At 35.1% G+C, this 23,333-nt stretch overlaps 1 protein-coding gene across 9 annotated transcripts in view; it reads right to left on the minus strand.

Annotated features, from left to right (window-relative positions):
- The window catches only part of AGTPBP1 (ATP/GTP binding carboxypeptidase 1), a 213,354-nt gene that overhangs the window by 145,354 nt on the left and 44,667 nt on the right, over nt 1-23,333 (minus strand). For 7 of the 9 annotated variants that reach the window (XR_012127773.1, XR_012127772.1, XM_073228728.1 and 4 more), the window contains exons 3-7: nt 22,490-22,614; nt 8,936-9,003; nt 5,968-6,031; nt 5,399-5,545; nt 1,865-1,996 (exon numbers count right to left, since the gene is read on the minus strand). Coding sequence is in view for 7 of the 9 variants with exons in the window: in XM_073228728.1 (XP_073084829.1) it covers nt 1,865-1,996; nt 5,399-5,545; nt 5,968-6,031; nt 8,936-9,003; nt 22,490-22,614 (536 nt within the window). In the remaining 2 variants the exon portion in view is untranslated. Of the gene's footprint in view, nt 1-1,864; nt 1,997-5,398; nt 5,546-5,967; nt 6,032-8,935; nt 9,004-12,615; nt 12,821-22,489; nt 22,615-23,333 lie in introns of those variants that run through there. The other 2 variants (XM_073228729.1, XM_073228726.1) reach the window with 2 other exon arrangements.

Genomic DNA, 23,333 nt, shown 5'->3' on the forward strand with positions numbered 1-23,333 from the left:
GTAACAACTTTATATGGTGACAGATGGCAACTACACTCATCATAGTGAGCATTTCACAGTGCATATAATTTTCAAGTCACTATGTTGTACACCTGAAACCAATATAATATCGTATACCAACTATACTACAATAAAAAAAATAAGAAACAATAAACATATCATTACTAAATTACATAGATAAAGACTTCTAGTCTACTTAGGTTAACATCAGTGAGGAGTCCCTAGGCAACAGTGAAACAGAAAGCATTTCTGGAGTAATTGAGGCCTAGGCTCATCAGTCTTTACAAATGAGGAGTTAGCTGGGATAGAAGTTGCAGTAAGCAGTGGATGTGGCTCTGGAATAACCTCTGGAGAGAAGCAAAACACAGATAACAGAACAGAGTCAATGAACACCATGCACAGGAGCAGTTAAATAGAGAAAGGCATTCCCATGGGAACATGAGGTAGGAAAAGAGGGTAAACAAATTTTGAAGGGCCCAAGAAGTTGTTCGTTCTTTGAACTACAGGGCATTGTCCAAAAGGAACAATAAATCAGATCTGCATTTAAATCCAAGTCAGATCCCACAGCTTTCTGGGGAAGGTGGATTTCAGCGATACATTAGGAAGCTGTGGTATAGGTAACAGGTAATGAGGACCTTAATTAAAGCAAATGTAGTAGGATAAAACAGATAACAACTTTAAAATTTCAAACAGAATATGCAATTACTTAACCAGAAAATTGTACCTAAGAATTTCAACTCTGAAAATAATATTTAAAAAATTATAAACTATTTACTAAACTTCTAGTGGTTAATTCGATAACATACCAACAAAAATGTAGCAACTAAAGTTTTGTATGATGATTTCAATTTCCTCTGTGTTTATTACTCCATTATCCCTTCTAATTTTATGTCTGTGCTGTCTTTCCTTAGTTGGGGTACTCAATGGTTTATGTTTATCTGTTTTATTTTTAATCCAATTCTTTTAATTTTTAAGTCATCTTTTTTTTAATTTTCTAATTTTTTTAACTATTTCATTCCTCTGCTTTCCTTGTGCTTATTGCTCTGTTTCTAACTTCTCTGGTTAGATATCCAATTCATTCATTTACTGATGTTCTTCCAAATTGTATGTGTTAATTATATGTGCTCAAAGCTATTTTCTTCTGAGCACAACTTCAGCCATTGTTAAAATATATAGATAAACAAATATTTTTACATATACACACACATATATATGCACACACATTTCTACTACTTTAATTATCATTATTTTGCAATGATATTCTATAACAACATGTACTCTATACGTTTTCAGTTTCAGGTGTTTTGTTATCCACTCCAATCCCAGTCAGTGAATAGCAAGAAAATAGAAATTAGAGTGTGTGTGTGTTGAAAAACACTTATCTCAGGCTCTATGATCCCTCTTCTTTCCTGCTCTCTGAGGCTCCTGTACTATTTATTTTCTGTTCAGCAACTCCCCTATTAATTGCTGAAGATAATTACCCTCCAGGTGGCTATGCTACTGCATGCTGCCTTCTCAGCCTTCCTCCGATCTGTGAAAATCCAAATAGGCAGAGCAGTTTTACCAGCTGACAATACACTCATACTCTTCCCCATCTATTCCACAGGCTGCCTATCCATTCCCCTCACTATAGGCCTTTACAAATCGCAAGAACTAGTGAGATTTCACAAGATTTTGTCAACTCACATTCTTAACCCCACATCACTCCTGTGCTGCTGGGATTAGGAGTTACAAAGGGTATTTCAAACGATTTCTTTTCTTGTCCACAAATTTTAGGGATTTATGAAGTTCCAGTACTTTTAAGTTTTCATTTTATGTAATTTCACAACATTGAGTTAGGTAAGTGCAGCTCTGAAATACTCACAGTTGGCAGAACACACTCGTAAAAGCTGAAGACAAGGCAAAACCAAGTGATGATTCTGCAAATTCTGTTTGACCAAATTCAAGGTTATAGTCAAGGCTCCATTAATTCTAGCTTTCACTCCAAATTTTTTGTCTGTTTACAAAAAAATGAGCAATTTATTCATAAGTTAGTTTTGATGAAAAAAAAAGCAATGAAATTTTAAAAACATATTATGAATTATTATTATCAAATCTAAAGTTGAGTGGAAATAATTAAAGTTGTACAATTTTAAAAATACACCTTAATTTTCAAAACATGGCTTGAAAGAAAGTACTAAGGAGCAAGCAAGGGAATAGCACAGGGGGATCAAGGCTGGAATACCATGACATTTAGATTGTCAAAAAATAAGGAACTTAACTGACTGTGGGGAAAATGGAAGTTCCTATGGCCAAAATTCTCACCTGACCCTAAACTACTTGATGATCTAATTGGCCTATTGCTACATTAATGCTTCCACACCCACAGGCAATAAGCTATTATTAACTGAATCACTACATAGAGAGCTCTGCCCAGTGCTCTGGGTTGAAGCAGAGAGAGATGGATTATGGACCGGGAGACTGCTGGATACAGATGTGATTCTAGTGCTCAACCTACTGCCAGGAGAATAGAGCCAGGTATAAACCCTTTTACCCCAAGAATGTTCCACTGTCATTTCTCGTTCTCACTTAATCCATAGTGCACTTGCCCAGGACTGAAACTGTCAGGCAAGACACTGACCTACTACATGAATAAATCTGTCCAGTTCAACATACCCAAAGGAACACCATCACATGGTTAAGAATTATAAAGCACTTAAATGTTCATTACTGTCTTGCCAAAGGGTTTCAGCCCCGGGCAAGTTCGCTATGGGTTCAATATGACCAAAGAAATTGACAGCAAAACGTTCTTTGGGGTGAAAGAAGGGTTTATTACCGAGCTTGTTCTCCTGGCAGTAGATCAAGCACTGGGCCAAGCTCTCTATATAGCACAGTAATAGCTTATTGCCTAAAGGTGTGGAAGCGGTAGCCTAGCAAAAGGCCAGTTATATCATCAGGTGGTTTAAGTTCAGTGAGGATCCTGGCTATAGGAACCCCAACTTCCCCACAATTACCAATACTATTTACTTATTAACTATATTCTTTTCAGACTTACAAAAGAACATAAATTAATGAAAAAATGAACAGCTTCTGTAGAAAATAATCTAGCAAATATTGCCAAATTCCTAGAGGGATCTAATTCTTAACATAGAAAAGAAAAAGAAATGTTGTTCTTGATCTTTATTCTCATAAAAACATGAAAAAACCTGGATAACAAGAATTTAAGAATGTTAAGATTGTAAGAAAGTTAAGTAGGATGAGCAGAGTTATTTCATCAATAAGTATTTTAAGACCAAAAAAAATGAGTATGCCTGAAGACAAATTACTCTGGTATCACAAGAAAAAAAAATAAGGATAGAAAATTACCCAAGAAATTACTGCATAATGTCTTTGAATGACAATAAAAAGAAAACCAGGACAAATAATAAAGAAAATAGCAGAAATTTAGAAGTATAGAAGAATATGAGCTACAACTTAAAAGAGACATTAAAGAAATACAAATATAAATTAAATGTACCAGTTTCTCAATTTCATGAAAAGCAGAAGAAAGGTAATCTGGTTCTGAATAGAGGAGGAAGCATGAAATAACAATATTCATCAGTAAATAGTTTTATTTTGATTTTCAATAAAAATCTCACAAGTGAGCCTTTAAATGTCACAGAGTTAAAGAAAAACAAGACAGTTAACATATTTCTTAAATAAAATGAATATATGTTTTGCTCTTAAGGACCCTACTATACCTGGAAAATTAAGTCATCTCAAGGATGGTTTCTGCTATACAATGAGTTATATTTGGTCAAGACAATCAAATCTGCAGTTCCTGAAGATGCTTCAGAGCTGTAAGGTCAAACAGGTTTCTTGAAGTTGTAATGGAGTTGGGTGCCACCTAAGGGCAGGGTCTGGTTGCCAAGGGACCAGCCTTGTGATTAGAGGGGGAGAACCTTCAGCCCCCAACCTCTGGGAGAGTAGAAGGCAGAGGAGCTGGAGACTGAATAAGCAAAGGCCAATGATTTAGTCAATCATGACTATGCAATGAAGCCCTCACAAACACCCATGAGAAGTTCATTTTGCTCTCTCTCCCTCTTCTTTCCATGCTTGGGGGACCAGAATGCTTCCACATGCCAGGGAGCCAGGCCTCAAGTTTCGAACCTCCAATCTGGAGGAAGAGGGCAGTCTTGTAGGATGGAGCCCTTAACCTGGGGGAATCTGGGTGCTTTCTCTGAGCAGATAGTGTCAGAACTGAGTTGAGTTTTCTGCCGCCCTGTTTGTGTTCGAGAATTGCTTGGTGTTGTGCCTGGGACAAAACACACACACACACACACACACACACACACACCAAACACACACACACACACCAAACACACACAAAGGAATTGGGTCCAGGAATCTAAAAGGCCTTTAAAACAACACTTGTTAAAAAAAAAATCATTTAAATATTTATACAATCCATACAGATGTGTGTGAAGAACATATAAACTTTTTAGGATATACACATACACTTTTTAGAATAAGCATTTTTAACCAAATATTTCAAAGTTTAAAGCCCATATGTATGCCACAAAGCAAAGGCAGAACTCTTAAAATCACTATTCTAAGAGCAGAGTATCGTTTTAATCTTTGTGCAAGTAGACAACTAAAAACTGAACTTGAGTCCTACTCAAAGGATGCTTTCCTCTGTTAACTTAACCTAAGTCAACTTCCTCCTTTATTTTGCATCCTGTGTTTTCTCAATTTGGATTAATATTTTGTATGCCTTACTGTTATTATAATTGGTCTTAACAATTTTTATATCTCTTTTGTTCTTAACAAGAATGAAAGTTTTTTGTGCACTGAGACTGTGCAGTGCAAATATGACTATTAAAGAAAAGCAAACACATTTTACCCCCATGCTCCTCTAAGCATTCCCATCCACACTTCCTCCTTCTAGTCTCAACAGTGTCATTATTTACACAAACATACACACGGGCACGCACACACACCAAGACACACCTGTGATTTTGACATATTTTCTTCCTTTTTCCACCATATATATTGTTAACTCCTCATGAATTTAAGATCCTTGATTCTTGCAGGTTACTAGTTGACTATAAAAAGCATGCCATGCAGTATTACAGAGAAGACAAGTAATGATTCTATAGCATCTTACTACACTGATGGGCAGTGACTGTAATGGGGTATGTGGGGGGGACGTGATAATAGGCGGAGTCTAGTAACCATAATGTTGATCAAGTACTTGTACATTAACAATATCAAAATAAAAATAATAAAATTTAAAAATTAAAAAAAAAAGCATGCCATGACAAAGACCAAGAAAAAGCAATAGCATTTTAGATTTTAAAAATTTACCAGTTTCGAGGCACACAGAATCAATGTAACAAAGACAGGTCAAATTTGATAATCATACAACTAAAACCCTTACCTTTAGGTCCAATCTTTGCAAGAATAGAATGAATCTGCACCATTAATTCCTCATTTGGGGGAGATTCTTTGCTAGCATTCATAAGTAACTGTAATAGTATTTGTGAACCACCCTTGGCGACTAAGAAACTTGCTCTTCTACCTCCACCTATAAATTTTAAAAAAAAATGTGTCTAAACAATACACCTGCCATAACATATTAGATATCACAACTTGATAGCTTTCAAGAAATATTTAAGTGATGATGTCTGCAATAAAACACACACCGTCAAAATGAAATTATGTTTTATTTCATTTAGTATTTCAGTTGGAAAACAGCAAAGGTTAAATACAAGTGATGTCAATTCTATGTATGTTCACATCTCTGAAACACATGAGCTTCAGTGGTAGTTTGAAAGATACTGGAAGATACTAAAAACAAAGCAAAACAAAGCATATGACATTGCAGTTTCCAAAATTCCAATACCCAGAACAGCCTCAATGTAAGTATCAGAAAACTCCAAATAAAGTATACATGATACACTGCTGCTCACTGTTTACAAACCAATTCGAAAAGGAAAACAAACTTACCGGCTGACACCAGCTCAACAAGAATGCTTAAGATATTAAGTGTAGTCTGAAGATCTTTTGTGTTCTGAAATAAAGTTTATTTATTAGCTATTGTTAGTTATGCAAATTCCCACATGCATCTTAATATGCTTAAACCATTGAAAATCTGTGATTCTGAAATTTTTTTCTGTTCCTGTTGGGAACTATCTATATTTTACAGATGACTTTACCAATTTCTCTAAGAACAAATGTATTCAAGTTTCCACTAATCTCACTTATCATTTCAGTCTCTTCTCCTTGCCCCTAAGGATTTCTGCAAATCATATTGAGCTATTATTCTCTTAGCATCAACATGATTACAAGAGGAATTAATTTGTCATTTGAATTCATCCTCACCTTTAACCAAATCCAAATAAATGAATTAAGATGTAAAGGCACTACAATGTATATGTAACTACCCAGTCACTTAAGCTCCCCTCTTAGAAGGCAACTTTGATACCAGTTTCTTATGTATCTAAAGAGAATCTGTGCAAATAAAAGAAACCCATGTAAATATATTTGTACATACAGATTTATTTCCCTAAATGATATTGCCTTATAGATCTTATTTTGTACATTGTCATTTTGAGTTATCAATAAATAGTTTCTCCATTCTTTTTAAGGGCTACAAGGTATGTTCCATTATATGGTATAGCTGCTGTTTATGTAACCAGTCACCTACCAACGGGATGGTTAATTTTTTGAATCTTTAGCTATTACAATATTGCAGAAAAAAACTAAGTACATATAAGTTACATGGGGTCAAGTACATCTATATGTGAAATAAATTCCTGGAATTTCTGGATCAAAGAATATGGGCATTTATTTTTATGACTATTATTAATTGCTCTTCATGGATGTAATTTATACTCTCATCAAGATGTAGAAGAGTACTTCTCAAAGAGTGAACAATCAATCTAATAAGAAAAATGTTTCAATAATGTACTTTTGGTTATATTTCTCTTATTAAAAGTGATGCTTGGATGAAGAAATACACAAAGAGAGCACAATCATGGCCTATTCAAGGAACTGCCTCAGCACCAGGGTAGAAGAGTTTTACAATTTTATACAAAGGAATTTCAGAATTGCTGTGTATTGGTGACTGGCAAGGGACTTATTCTTTCCCTTTCCAAAAGGCAATGAGTACTGTCTCTGCTTCACCATATTAGCTCATAAACAGGTGAAACCAAAAAGCCACATCCAGATCAGATAGAGGATTACGCATTAACCAGAAACCCTTCCTTGTCTTAGTGTTGGTGGTAATAACTGAATCACTGACTACTGGAAAGGATTTAGAAGAATGAGAGGGACAGACATTTGTTAAAGAGAAAAGTAGATCACAGCAGCAATACTACGTGTTCAGCAAAATGTTATCTTCTTCCTGGATACACAATCAAATCATATTTTCCAGCCTTTTTGTAGTTAGGTTTAGCCATGTAGCTGAGCTCAGCCCATTGGAACCTGAATGGCATTGCATTATTATGTCTAGGCCTCACCCAGAAAATCTCCCATATGTAATACACCAACTCCCACCTTAGTTGACCTCAACAAATTATGACAGGAGCAAGCAGGAAAAAAAAAATGTTCAATTTCAAGTGCCATTTGTTTCTTTTTTTTTCTGAGAACTATCTGTTCTTAACTTTTATACATTTTTCCATTGGGTTACTGATTTTTTTCCTTACTAGATTGTTCTTTGTAGAATATATATATATATATATATACACACACTATATATATATATATGATATATAGAGAGAAAATATATTTATATATACAAATGTATGAGTTGAAATATTTTTCCTCTATTTGTCTATGGTGTATTCCCCATGCATTTTTGGTTTATGCATTTGGTTTATCAATCTTTTCTTTTATAGTTCCTGGGGTTTTTTATACTTAGAAAAGCTTTCTCTGTTGTAAGGGTATTTAAAAATTTCTCCCATTACTTCATCTAGCATTATGATTTTATTTTCCATGCTTAAATCTTTGCTTGCTATGGAATTTACTTTGTTGTAGGAAGTAAGGATCCAACACTATGCTTTTCTGGATGGCTACTGATTTGTCCCAATTCCACTTAATAAGTCATGCTGCTTTTCACTGATCTGAAGTGCTACCTTTATTAAGTGGTACTACATTTTCATATGCATCTTAATTTATTTGAGGACTTTCTATTCTGTAACATTGATGTCCATCTTCTTCTCATGTATAATTTCTAAACTATTTGAACTTTATAATGTTCTTTGATATTTGGGGGACTAATCCTTTCTGATTTTTCTTCTTTATCAGAAATATCCATTCTATTCTTGCTTGTTATTTTCTCATTGGACTTTAGAAACAAGTCTTGGTATTTTTATTGAGATTACTTTAACATATAGATTTAGGTCATTTTAGATATAAAGTAATTCCTATCAATAACATAAATTCTCTCCCTGTTCTTTTTTTCCAGCTCTATTGAGATTTAATTTAACATATAACAATGTATAAATTTAAGGTACAATGTACTCCTTGTTCTTAACATTGCACTAAATTAAATATAAAATCCTGATTCTAACTATAGCCTACTGAGCTACCCAAAACTTTTACAATGACATAGATATTTAATTATTATCAATACAGTTATTCAACCAATATATGTAGTAAACTAAATCATGAAAATATATCAGCTAATATAATAAATGAGAATTTATAATATCAATCATTTATTTTTATCTAAAGATTTACTTCCAGTTAATGATTTATTTTCTATTACTAACTGGAATGGCATGTTAAGATTTAAACTATGGTTATCATTATAATCACATAGAGGTTTACCTAATATTTATTAGAATGTTTATACCACCATTCAAATGATAATTTAAAACATAAACTTTCATCTATTGGCTTTTCCTCTAGGATAAAAATTTTATACTGTGTATTTTTTCTTTTAAAAAACTAAAGCCTTCAAGTGATTTACCTCTAATGTTGACAGCAGAACTTCCATTCCTGTAGAACCTTTAGCTGTCATTTCTCTCCTTGTTTTTTCTGAAAAACAGAAAAAGGTTTCTTCTAAAACATGAAAGAAAATATATCACATATAGTTTTATTATATAGCTAATGTATCATCAACAAGTGTCCAACTGATCCATAAACATTCTAAATTGGTACTTAGATGTTCCTCCCTCTAATGTTGCTAATTCTACTCTATGGAGACTCCCAGATTTCAGTATAAAAGCCCTTCCTTGCATTTTGCCACAGCTCCTATCATGTACTAGGTGAATCCCTGTTAGTCCCTGTAAAAATCTTAAAATCAGTTAACAGTACAGGTACCAGAACTGGAGGTGATATAGGGGTGGTGATGGCAGGCCCTTTATTATCTTTATGACTCAAAATTGGTGAAAATGGAAATCTAGTACCATTTGCAAATGTTCTAGTTGACTTAATACTATTTAAGATGCTGAATCACACAAATATAAACAAAACTAAGGAAGTAAGGAAGTGCTACTTCTGCAAGAGTCTGGAGAGCAGATCACCTAAATACTTTTCATCTCACTAAGATGGAAAAAAAGAACAATAAAAATTATCCTAGTACTTAAAGGTTTCTAGAGCTTTTCCACAATTCTTTTCCCTTGATGAACAAGAGAATAAAGGTAGATCATAGGTCAACATTTAGGAAAGGATCTAATATTTACTATTCCATGTATTTTACCTACATTACTTCACTTATGACTTAATTTAACCCTCTGGGGGGAAAATATACTCTTTTCACAGATTAAAAATTTAAATTCAGAAAGGAGAAAGAATCAGCACAAAGTCATCCAGCAAGCAAGAGAGACCAGGTGACCCAGGTGTTTCTGTACCCAGTTTACAGTCTTTCACTGACCTTCACAGGAGTCACTCTTTTAGCGGGACTGTTGCACAAGACTTGATGACCCTCTCCAACTCTTTCACACATGAACATTAGTACCAGAAATTCTTTTAATACAGGATGAAAATGCCAATCATTTAACATTTTGAGATTTTAAAAACAAGCACAAACAATCCACTTTGAACACAGCGCATATGAAGTTCAAGAGACCAGTAATACCAAATTTGTTCCATGTGGAGATAATCAAGGAAGTTTAAGAACAAAACAATAAGCACTGAGGCCCTGAAAAGAGGTGGAAAAGGTCAGGCCAGGCCTTTAGAACTTCTGCCAAAACAAATCCTGTTCAATTTCCATTGTGAATAAACAGAAAGTTCTATGTAGTATAGTTTTGACACATACAAATTATACATGTACAATTTCAGAAGAACATGAAGTATGAGATGTACAAGTCACAAAATATCAGAATTGGTTGAAACTAAAATATCTGAAAAATAAAATTATTCTACATTAGGAGTTATTAAAGAGAGGGACAAATGTACTACAGAGTAAAAACTCACTAGTGTTTTTAAAACCAAATTTCTCCTTTGTAAAAAGAGTACGATTCCTCTGCCAGCCCAATCTATCCTTCTTCATGTCCCTGGCCCACCAAAAAGTATTAAGTTGTAAAATAAACAGAATATTACTTAAGTATCCATAATGCACCCTTGATTTAATATTTAAAATAAGAACAATGATTTAATACTGAAGGCAAATCATTTATCAATATTAACACAGAGTATTCAGAAGATTGAGATATGCACTACCTACAATTACATTTTCACTTTCAAGGAAAAAAACCACAAAAAGACTCTTCTTTTAAGATAGTACAATGCAGCCTCTAACTCCCCTTGTTAGAACAACCACCATCATCTAGTTTACTCCTCACACTAAATGAAAACTAGGTGCTACAGTTTTCCACTCCACTCCAGATTCTGCCATGAGCTTGTGGATGATTCACTCAAATACCTATTCTACAGTTTCTTGACCTTGTAACAAAATACTTCTCCCTGTTCTCCAATTTATCAACCCTCCCAATTCTCAGACCTTAAAGCTGCTCTACCCTTGATATCTTAACCTCCAATATCCCACTTTCAGACTGCTGCCTAACATTCTTACTCCTTTTTCCTTTCTAAAGATTATGTAAACCTCACCATCACTTTCACTGAAACTTCAGATTTAGCAACAGTAATGCTGTTTTCCCATAAAAATCAGTCCCCACCGAACCCTCCTACACTGCTGGTTGGAATGTAAGCTAGTTCAACCATTGTGAAAGTAATATGGAGGTTCCTCAAAAAACTAAAAATAGAAATACCATTTAACCCAGGAATCCCACTCCTAGGAATTTACCCAAAGAATGCAACTTCTCAGATTCAAAAAGACATATGCACCCCTATGTTTATTGCAGCACTATTTACAATAGCCAAGATATGGAAGCAACCTAAGTGTCTATCAGTAGATGAATGGATAAAGATGATGTAGGACATGTACACAATGGAATACTATTCAGCCATAAGAAAGAAACAAATCCTACCATTTGCAACAACATGGATGGAGCTGGAGGATATTATGTTCAGTGAAATAAGCCAGGCAGAGAATGACAAATGCCAAATGATTTCCCTCATTTGTGGAGTATAACAATGAAGCAAAACTGAAGGAACAAAACAGCAGCAGACTCACAGACTCCAAGAAGGGACTAGTGGTTGCCAAAGGGGAGGGGTGTGGGAGGGTAGGTGGGCAGGGAGGGAGAAGGGGATTGAGGGGTATTATGTTTAGTATACTTGGTGTGGGGGGGGTCACAGGGAAGACAGTGTAGCACAAAGAAGGCAAATAATGCATCTGTGGCATCTTACTACACTGATGGACAGTGACTACAATGGGGTATGGGTGGGGACTTGATAATATGGGTGAATGTAGTAACCACATTATTTTTCATGTGAACCATTCCTAAGTGTATATCAATAATACCTTAATAAAAAAAATTTTTTTAATCAGTCCCCTCTGTAACTAGCTTGGATTCCAAGACCCACTCTTAAACTCTCCACAACAAACCCTTATACAGAAGTGACTGCTAAAATGTGCATTCTCTCCTCCACCACAATAAAAATAATGCCACAAGAATTTCTTATCCTAGTTTAAGACAACACCAAAAAATTCACCCTACCCAACCTCATTTGGAAACACAAAACTGCTCCTTTCACTTAATTCATAGCTATTACTATCTGCCCCACCACAGTCTACAGTTATTTCAAAATTTGTACCAGTCCTCAGTCCCTCCTCTCAAACGCTAGACTTCTGCTCCCAAATCTCAGCACCTACATTTCCCTCAATGAATTGAGACAGTTATAAGTTACCACAGATGAAAGCCTACAAAATAATGACCAAACTCCATATGCTCATCTAACAAATCCTTGACACTCTTGAACTCCTTTCTCCAGTTCAGAAGGAAGTGCCCCTTCCACTATGTTCTGAATCCCATCCTTTCTACCTACTCATGATCTTACAGCTTCAACCTCTACCAATATACTATTTTTTTATTTTTCCACATACTGAAACTAAATTTTCCCCTCTATTTCTCCTTTCTTTCTTTCTCAGTGGAGGTACTTAAGCAAATAAATAGTCTACACTTTCTGTTATTTCATTTGCACTCACATTACTACATACTTAATCTTCTTTCTAATCCCACCATTTGAAAGTGCTCATGTTGTGATCAATAATTTGTTGATTATTAAAAAGATCTTTATTTTACTAACCTCTCTGTTCCTTAACATTGCTGACGACTGCTTCCTGCCTTGGCTTTTTTGAAAACAGTCATCCCAGTTCTTATACTGCTCCATGTTTCTTCAACAACTTCAATACTCCAAATTTTATTCTTAATAGACAAGACTTTTAAAGTAGGTATTATAACTGTAATCAGTGGTGTTAAGGAAAATAAGCTCACAAAAAATGAAAATATAGGAAAACACAGCAAAGAAGTACAAACTAAAAAAAGAACCACATGCACATTTTATAAGAGAAAAATACAACATCTAAAATAATTATCTAATGGCAGAATGTACAGGAAAGAGGTAATGAACTTGAACTTAGAAAATTTTCCAATGTGAATAACGGAGAATTAGAAAATATGAGTTTCAAGTACCTCTGAAACAATCTCACAAAGTCTAACATATGTGCAATTATGGTCCCAGGATAAAAGGGAATTGGGTTGAAAAAAATTTGAACGGCCAAAAATTTCCTAAATTTGGTTAAAGATATAAATTTACAGATTCAAGAAGCTCAGCAAAGCACTGTAAGTACTAAGAAAACTACAGCCAGTTAAACTTCTGAAAACTAAAACTAAAGGAAATCCTGAAATCAATAAAAGAAATATGACATTACTTTTCTTTGAAAACAAAGAGTCAAAAACAGATCTCATTTGAAATTATGGATGTCATAAAACAGTGGAAGCACATTTTAAGTGTGTTTATAGTACTGAAAAATAAAAACTGTCAATTTGTAATTCTATATCCAGTAAGAATATCCTTCATGAATTAGATGAAATACATCCATTTTCAGATAAAAGGAAAAAAAATTCTTCCACAGCAAACCTGCGCTACTAGAAATGCCAAAGAAAATTCCTTACACTAAAGGGAAATGATACCAGATTAAACTCACTTCTTTAGAAAAGAATAAAGAACTTCAGAAATTATAAATACATGGATAAATATAAAAACTTTTTTCTTTTTAATGTCTTTAAAATACACATGGCTGTCTAAAGGAAAAACTGTCTTGCAAAGTTTATAATGTCCAGATATATTATAAATATGACTATAAAGAATGGAAAATATAAATGGATCTAAAAGGTTCCAAGGATTCTAAATTTCACATGAGGTTACAATATTAATTCTAAGTGAAGTGTAAAAAGTTAATGACACATTGCTATCTCCACAAGAATGACTTCTTTAAAAATACAAACAGGTGTTAACTATAAAGTCTATAGTAAATTAAAATGAAATTCTAAAAAATGTTCAAATAATCCAAGACTGCAGGACAGAAACAAGGAATAAAAACAGCAAAGACAAACAAAAAGAAATCACTGTAGACCTAAGTCCAATCAACATTATGTTAAATGTTAACAGACTAAATGCTCAAATTAAAAGGCAGAATGTCAAACTACTATCTACAGAAGACACACTTTAGATTCAAAGATATTAATAGGTTGTTGAAAGGAAAAGAACTGAAAGAGCTATATTATGCAAACAACAAGCAAAAGAAAGGAGAAAGGTGGAGGGGCTATACTAAAAACAGATGAAATAAACATCAAGGCAAAGAAAATTAATAAAAAAGAACATTCCATAATGAAAAAGGGTAAAGTCATCAAAAGGGCAAATGAAGGTCATAAATGTGACTGCATTTTATCATTTTTACAGGACCTTTATAGCTATATATAAAATACAGATAGTTCCCAAAACAAAAATCTCAGCTTTCTCCCTCCATACCTCAAGAAAATTTCACTCCACTTCCATTACTTCAAATTACTAAGTTTTTTTCTCTTAATCCTGCTCTTCACTCAAAACTTTGTACTAAATTTTTCCCTTTTTCTAACATCTTTATAAGGCATAAAACTATAAGCAATAATTATAAAGTTGTATTGTCAGGTTTCTAACATGTATAAATATAATGTGAAAATAACAGAAAAAGAAATGAGAAAGAAATGGAGATGTATTGGAAAAAAATTTCAATTATTTTACCAGAGTTGTTAGTATTAATGTGAAGTTTACTGTAATAAGATGCATATTGTAATCTCTAAAGAAAATAACTAAAAGTTTAAAAAGTTAAAAAAATCAACAGATAACACAAAAGACAATAAAAAATGAGAAGAGGAATGTAAAAGACATGAACCAAAAAGAAAATGAAGCAAAATGATAGATGTAAATACAATCATATGAATAAGTACATTAACTTGGAAGCACTCAGATTAGATAAAATCTTTTCCATACTAGAACTTTTATTTCAAATACATTTCCAAAAGTGGAACTACTAAGTCAAAAAGCAGGTGTACTTTAAACTTTAATAAACATTGCCAGACTCTTTTCTCCAAAGTTTGTAATAATTACTGCACCACCAACAGCAATGACAACACCCCCATTTTCAATATCCTCAGCAGTAATGGACATTGTCATTCCCTAAATTCTGCCAATCTAACTAGTGACAAGTATCTTTGTTGTTTCCATTAGCAATCCCTGACTTTTAAAAAGGTCAAGAACATTTTCAAGTGTCTACTGGTTATTTGCATTTCTTCTTCCTTGAACTATACGTTCCTCATCTTTCTCTTCCAACTGAATTATCCTATAAATGATGACGGAATAACCTTTCACTACTAGTTTATACTGTGTTGACCGGCTAAATCAAGATACTACAAACAGTCACTGTATGACAAAACGCCAGGGGATAGTGCTCAGAGCTGGGCCCCCAGCGGTGGGGGGCAGAGTGGGGAGAGGGCACTCTGGTAGCGGGATGGGTGAAGGCATTTTCAGAGGTGATGCTGGGGAGGGGCATCCAGACTGTGACGAGAAGTGTCACAATAGTGGCAGCAGTGCACACAGGTGTCACCTAGAGGTTTGGAAAATTGTATTTCTCACCTAGAGGTCTTCTTTTATTCCTGTTGCTTTGAGGTTTTTGTTTTGCTCTCAAGAGATATTTCACATAGCAATACAGTGAATCATACTTGGAACATTTAACTTTGCACTAATACAAATACCAAATATCCTTGTACATCTACCTCAGTCCAACAAGAGGATATAACCATTCTAAATATATATGCACCCAATACAGGAGCACCAGCATATGTGAAGCAAATACTAACAGAACTAAAGAGGGAAATAGACTGCAATGCATTCATTGTAGGAGACTTCAACACACCACTCACCCCAAAGGATAGATCCACCGAGCAGAAAATAAATAAAGACACGCAGGCACTGAACAACACACTAGAACAGATGGACCTAATAGACATCTATAGAACTCTACATCCAAAAGCAACAGGATATACATTGTTCTCAAGTGCACATGGAACATTCTCCAGAATAGACCACATACTAGCTCACAAAAAGAGCCTCAGTAAATTCCAAAATATTGAAATTCTACCAACCAATTTTTCAGACCACAAAGGTATAAAAGTAGAAACAAATTCTACAAAGAAAACAAAAAGGCTCACAAACACATGGAGGCTTAACAACATGCTACTAAATAATCAATGGATCAATGAACAAATCAAAATAGAGATCAAGGAATATATAGAAACAAATGACAGCAACAACACTAAGCCCCAACTTCTGTGGGATGCAGCGAAAGCAGTCTTAAGAGGAAAGTATATAGCAATCCAGGCACACTTGAAGAAGGAAGAACAATCCCAAATGAATAGTCTAACATCACAATTATCAAAACTGGAAAAAGAAGAACAAATGAGGCCTAAAGTCAGCAGAAGGAGGGACATAATAAAGATCAGAGAAGAAATAAACAAAATTGAGAAGAATAAAACAGTAGCAAAAATCAAAGAAACCAAGAGCTGGTTCTTCGAGAAAATAAACAAAATAGATAATCCGCTAGCCCAACTTATTAAGAGAAAAAGAGAATCAACACAAATCAACATAATCAGAAATGAGAATGGAAAAATCACGACAGACTCCACAGAAATACAAAGAATTATTAAAGACTACTATGAAAACCTATATGCCAACAAGCTGGAAAACCTAGAAGAAATGGACAACTTCCTAGAAAAATACAACCTCCCAAGACTGACCAAGGAAGAAACACAAAAGTTAAACAAACCAATTACGAGCAAAGAAATTGAAACGGTAATCAAAAAACTACCCAAGAACAAAACCCCGGGGCCAGACAGATTTACCTCGGAATTTTATCAGACACACAGAGAAGACATAATACCCATTCTCCTTAAAGTGTTCCACAAAATAGAAGAGGAGGGAATACTCCCAAACTCATTCTATGAAGCCAACATCACCCTAATACCAAAACCAGGCAAAGACACCACAAAAAAAGAAAATTACAGACCAATATCCCTGATGAATGTAGATGCAAAAATACTCAATAAAATATTAGCAAACAGAATTCAACAGCATATCAAAAGGATCATACACCATGACCAAGTAGGGTTCATCCCAGGGATGTAAGGATGGTACAACATTCGAAAATCCATCAACATCATCCACCACATCAACAAACAGAAAGACAAAAACCACATGATCATCTCCATAGATGCTGAAAAAGCATTTGACAAAATTCAACATCCATTCATGATAAAAACTCTCAGCAAAATGGGAATAGAGGGCACGTACCTCAACATAATAAAGGCCATATATGATAAACCCACAGCCAGCATTATACTGAACAGCGAGAAGCTGAAAGCATTTCCTCTGAGATCGGGAACCAGACAGGGATGCCCACTCTCCCCACTGTTATTTAACATAGTACTGGAGGTCCTAGCCATGGCAATCAGACAAAACAAAGAAATACAAGGAATCCAGATTGGTAAAGAAGAAGTTAAACTGTCACTATTTGCAGATGATATGATACTGTACATAAAAAACCCTAAAGACTCCACTCCAAAACTACTAGAACTGATATTGGAATACAGCAACGTTGCAGGATACAAAATTAACACACAGAAATCTGTAGCTTTCCTATACACTAACAATGAATCAATAGAAAGAGAAATCAGGAAAACAATTCCATTCACAATAGCATCAAAAAGAATAAAATACCTAGGAATAAACCTAACCAAAGAAGTGAAAGACTTATACTCTGAAAACTACAAGTCACTTCTAAGAGAAATTAAAGGGGACACTAATAAATTGAAATTCATCCCATGCTCATGGCTAGGAAGAATTAATATCATCAAAATGGCCATCCTGCCAAAAGCAATATACAGATTTGATGCAATCCCTCTCAAATTACCAGCAACATTCTTCAATGAATTGGAACAAATAATTCAAAAATTCATATGGAAACACCAAAGACCCCGAATAGCCAAAGCAATCCTGAAAAAGAAGAATAAAGTAGGGGGGATCTCACTCCCCAACTTCAAGCTCTACTACAAAGCCATAGTAATCAAGACAATTTGGTACTGGCACAAGAACAGAGCCACAGACCAGTGGAACAGATTAGAGACCCCAGAAATTAACCCAAACATATATGGTCAATTAATATTTGATAAAGGAGCCATGGACATACAATGGCAAAATGACAGTCTCTTCAACAGATGGTGCTGGCAAAACTGGACAGCTACATGTAGGAGAATGAAACTGGACCATTGTCTAACCCCATATACAAAGGTAAACTCAAAATGGATCAAAGACCTGAATGTAAGTCATGAAACCATTAAACTCTTGGAAAAAAACATAGGCAAAAACCTCTTAGACATAAACATGAGTGACCTCTTCTTGAACATATCTCCCCGGGCAAGGAAAACAACAGCAAAAATGAGCAAGTGGGACTACATTAAGCTGAAAAGCTTCTGTACAGTGAAAGACACCATCAATAGAGCAAAAAGGAACCCTACAGTATGGGAGAATATATTTGAAAATGACAGATCCGATAAAGGCTTGACGTCCAGAATATATAAAGAGCTCACACGCCTCAACAAGCAAAAAACAAATAACCCAATTAAAAAATGGGCAGAGGAACTGAACAGACAGTTCTCCAAAAAAGAAATACAGATGGCCAAGAGACACATGAAAAGATGCTCCACATTGCTAATTATCAGAGAAATGCAGATTAAAACTACAATGAGGTATCACCTCACACCAGTAAGGATAGCTGCCATCCAAAAGACAAACAACAACAAATGTTGGCGAGGCTGTGGAGAAAGGGGAACTCTCCTACACTGCTGGTGGGAATGTAAATTAGTTCAACCATTGTGGAAAGCAGTATGGAGGTTCATCAAAATGCTCAAAACAGACCTACCATTTGACCCAGGAATTCCACTCCTAGGAATTTACCCTAAGAACGCAGCAATCAAGTTTGAAAAAGACAGATGCACCCCTATGTTTATTGCAGCACTATTTACAATAGCCAAGAATTGGAAGCAGCCTAAATGTCCATCGGTAGATGAATGGATAAAGAAGATGTGGTACATATACACAATGGAATACTACTCAGCCATAAGAAGTGGAAAAATCCAACCATTTGCAGCAACATGGATGGAGCTGGAGAGTATTATGCTCAGTGAAATAAGCCAAGCGGAGAAAGAGAAATACCAAATGATTTCACTCATCTGAGGAGTATAGGAACAAAGGAAAAACTGAAGGAACAAAACAGCAGCGGAATTACAGAACCCAAAAATGGACTAACAGGTACCAAAGGGAAAGGAACTGGGGAGGATGGGTGGGCAGGGAGGGATAAGGTGGGGGAAGAAGAAGGGGTGTATTAAGATTAGCATGCATGGGGGGGAGGGAGAAAGGGGAGGGTGGGCTGCACAACACAGAGAGGACAAGTAGTGACTCTACAACATTTTGCTAAGTTTATGGACAGTAACCATAATGTGGTTGTTAGGGGGGACCTGATATAGGGGAGAGCATAGTAAGCATAGTATTCTTCATGTAAGTGTAGATTAAAAATAAAAAAATAAAAAAAAAGAAAAAAAGAACGGAAGAAAGAAAATGGGGATTACTCCTTGACAGGATAAAACTATTGGTAAATCAAAGATCAACGCATGCTTTAAATATCCTTAATGTTGATCACTTAAAGGGTGTCAGATGATCAGCTATGGAGGTACTCTTTTCTGATAATATTCCTTTCTCTTAATAAAAAAAAAAAAAAAAAAAAAGCAGTTACTGTGTGCTAACCTCCAATGAGTTCTGCACAGTGGTATAGAGGGCATGTCAAAGTGTGGGCAAAGGGTCTGTTTGTTTCTATGCAGAAGATCAAGGCCTAGCTTGGATACCCAGAAAATGAACTAAGATACGATATGAGGAGGAGCTTCCGGCATCAGCACTCTCTTGAGGACTTGTGCCGGGGGATGATCATCAAAAAGCCTCCACAGGGATCCGGACGATGCTGCAGTTGTGGCTGCATCCAGCCCACCGTCTCCTGGACTTGCCATAAGAATGAGGAGGGAGATGTCTAGGCTGGCATGTGCATACAGTGAGACAACGAATTTGACCGGATCTGTACTGTTGGAACTCAACCAGGAGTTGGGAGGGGTGCAAGTTGTAGCACTCTAAAATCTCATGACTATAGACTATCTATGGTTAAAAGAACATATGGGATGTGAACAGATCCCAGAAATGGGCTGCTTTAATTTGTCTGATGGTTCAAGTACAGTTGGACAATATCCATCATATCATAGATAAATTTTCACAAATGCCTAGGGTGCCTAAATGGTTTTCTTGGCTTCACTGGAGATGGATGGTAATTATAGATTTGCTTTGTTTATGTCACCGTATTCCTATTATGTTAATATGTGTGTGCAAATTAGTTAGTAGTTTAAAACCTATACATACTTAAGGTACTCAACAAGAAGATATGTCAAAGAAATAATCAATCCTCCCATGTTTCCTTCATATGCTACATCTATAGCTTTTCTTCTTCCCTCCTAATTACAACCCTTAAATAGAATTCGTGCCTCATATCGAATTTACCGAGTATCATAATTCCTCCAGGTGGTAAAGATACCTCGAGACAAGTGCTGGGCATAGAAGCCACAAGGCATAAATCTGCAAAGAAGTAAAAAGCTAACCTTTGCAAACAATATGGTTTCTCTCTCACTTACCAACTTTACATTTCCCTGTATGGCCCCGGAAGATGACTGGTTAGCCAGAGACGGGTAAGATTCCTCAAGGGAGGAACAACCTAAGACAGGCACAGTCGTAGGGGGGCCATCAGGTGAGAATTTGGGGATCAACAGAGGTGAGGCTCAGAACCTCACCCCCCCTGCTTTGAGAGAAATCTTCTGCATCCATGGATGTCTTGCTGCCCTTGTCTAGCCTGGATTAATACTTAGTCCATAGGCACACACCTGATCATCTGATCATCTACATTTGCCCTCTTACGGCACTAAACTATGTTTTCTACCTTTATCTTGCATCTACCTACCACTTCAGCATTTTATTAAAAATAAAAATAATAATAATAATAGGAGAAATGTGGGATCAACATATAAATCAAGTACAAAAGTCAAACGAATATTCATATTTGACCTGATTGTTTATAGGTCATAATGCATGATCAAAACCGAAAGTTTCTGTGATGAATGCCCTTGTACTGTTCACCATGTAAGAATTTATTCACTATGTAAGAATTCATTCACCATGTAAGAACTTGTTCGTTATGCTTCAGAAGATTGGAGACTGACGAGAATTAGGCTTGAGATGGATTAATGATTGTACATTGAGCGTTGACCCCCTATACTGAATTTTATTGTTGTTAACAACCATTTGATCAATAAATATGAGAGATGCCCTCTCAAAAAAAAAAAAAAAAAGGTACAGGTATTTTAGATTTTGCTAGAAACAAATGCCATCAACTAGAGACCTCTCATAGGTTTTCAGGTCTGCCAACTACCCCTCTAAACAAATGCGTTGCCCAGGAGGAAGTTATCAAAATAAATTAAGAGTCTATGACTACAAAGAAAGGCTAATAGATACTGAGCCTCCTGAATACAGCAAGTGCCTATTAAACATCTTACTTCAATGACCCGAAACTCCAGTATAATGAAATAATTAAAAATTAAATAAATTAAAATATTATGAAATATGTGAACCTTTATTTTAATTGAATGCCTTTAATATGTCACTGTTAAATATTAAAGTAGCTGCTAGTTTACTTTTACTTTAAAAAAGAAAAATCAGGGTTCTTTTTAGCACACATTTTAGAATCTTAAATTCCTTTTTTAGCATCTATTGCGATAATCACACTTATTTATTTGATCTGTTCAAATAATGTTATAATGATGTATTTCCTGACATTAAACCATTTTATATTAGCAATGATACTCATTTTTAATGCATAATTAAATTTAATTCACTAATGTTTTATTGGGATTTTTCACATTTATGCTCCCAAACACAAAGTCAGTACTTTTCTTCTCATATCCTTTGTCAGGGTTTTGAAATCAACTCAGTAGAACTATCTTCACAAAATAGAGAAATAATGCCTAATTACAGATACCATTTAATGAACATTTTTAACATTCTTTTTACACGTTTCTCATTTAGATCTCATGACAATCACATTTCAGAGATGGTGTAGCCAAGTCCTAAAGATTCAAAACTTCCCTAAGATCACCAAACCATTGAATGACAGAGCTTGCATTTCAAAGTGGGGATCATACTAATAACCAATGTTCTATGCTACCTGACATCTTTTGGTCAACGTTTCAGAACAAGTAGCACTAAATATTAGGTGTTGTTTAAAAATGGGGGTGGGGAGCAACCATATATAAGTAAAATAATTGTTTTTAGAAACAATGCTTTGAAGATCAATTTCTTCCACAGTTAGTTTTCTACTTTTTAAATATACTTGAGAAAGTACAATTTTCACAGAAAGTCATCGATTGAAAGTTTAAACAATCTCAGCGTCTACTTTTAAATAATAAGAAAAGCAGTCCAAAACCAAGAAATTAACACTTACCTTGACTTTGAGCCAGATGAAGAATTTTTGATGTAACATATCTGGCAGAATCTGATTCTGCAGATTCAGTATTGATCTTCTCCAGTTGAGCCAGCAGTCCCACAACCCGAGAATTATTGGTAAGACTAAAAAGAATGTTACTTTAAATTAGAGTATATTCTACATCAATTGTAAATTCCATACTATAAAGGTCACTGTCTAAAAAAACAATATCCTTCTACAAGCATTAAGCATTTATATATATCACATATCTTTACTCTGTTTTATAGCTTTAACATTGCTAAAATTCTATTGACTTAAGAAAGAAACATATTCTATTTCAGAAAACTACAAAGGTGCTTTCAACCCTGACCAGCAATCTTACATGAGACCCTGAAAGTTCACTTTTTCATTCTCCACACATGTTCTACACTCTCCTCTAACCACCCCTTCCACCCCTCCCCAATCTCAGTTAGTGCCCTGCTTCATAACTGTTGTAAAATGAAACAACATGCTCATCTTCTCACTACCAGATCCTTAAACCTATCTGATTCTCCATCCATATTTACTTCCTTGTTTCCATTCATTATGCATCTGCACATCTGGTACTGTTTGGTACTGTGCTAGGTGTTGCCCACAGTAAACAAAACAAAGATTCCTGACCCCATAAAATGAACATTCTATGGTGACAAATTACTTAAATAATTATATAGTATTAAAGTGGTGGGAAGTGCTATGGAGAAAGGCAGGTTAGGGGGAATAGAAAGTGCAGGGGAAAGGGTGCAATTTTAGACAGAATGGGCAGGGAAAACCTCACTGAGAAGGTGCCATTTAGGGAAAGGCTTGGAAGATGTAAAAGTGAGCC

This window comes from Manis javanica, chromosome 2 (assembly GCF_040802235.1).
Source record: "Manis javanica isolate MJ-LG chromosome 2, MJ_LKY, whole genome shotgun sequence".
NCBI lineage: Eukaryota > Metazoa > Chordata > Mammalia > Pholidota > Manidae > Manis > Manis javanica.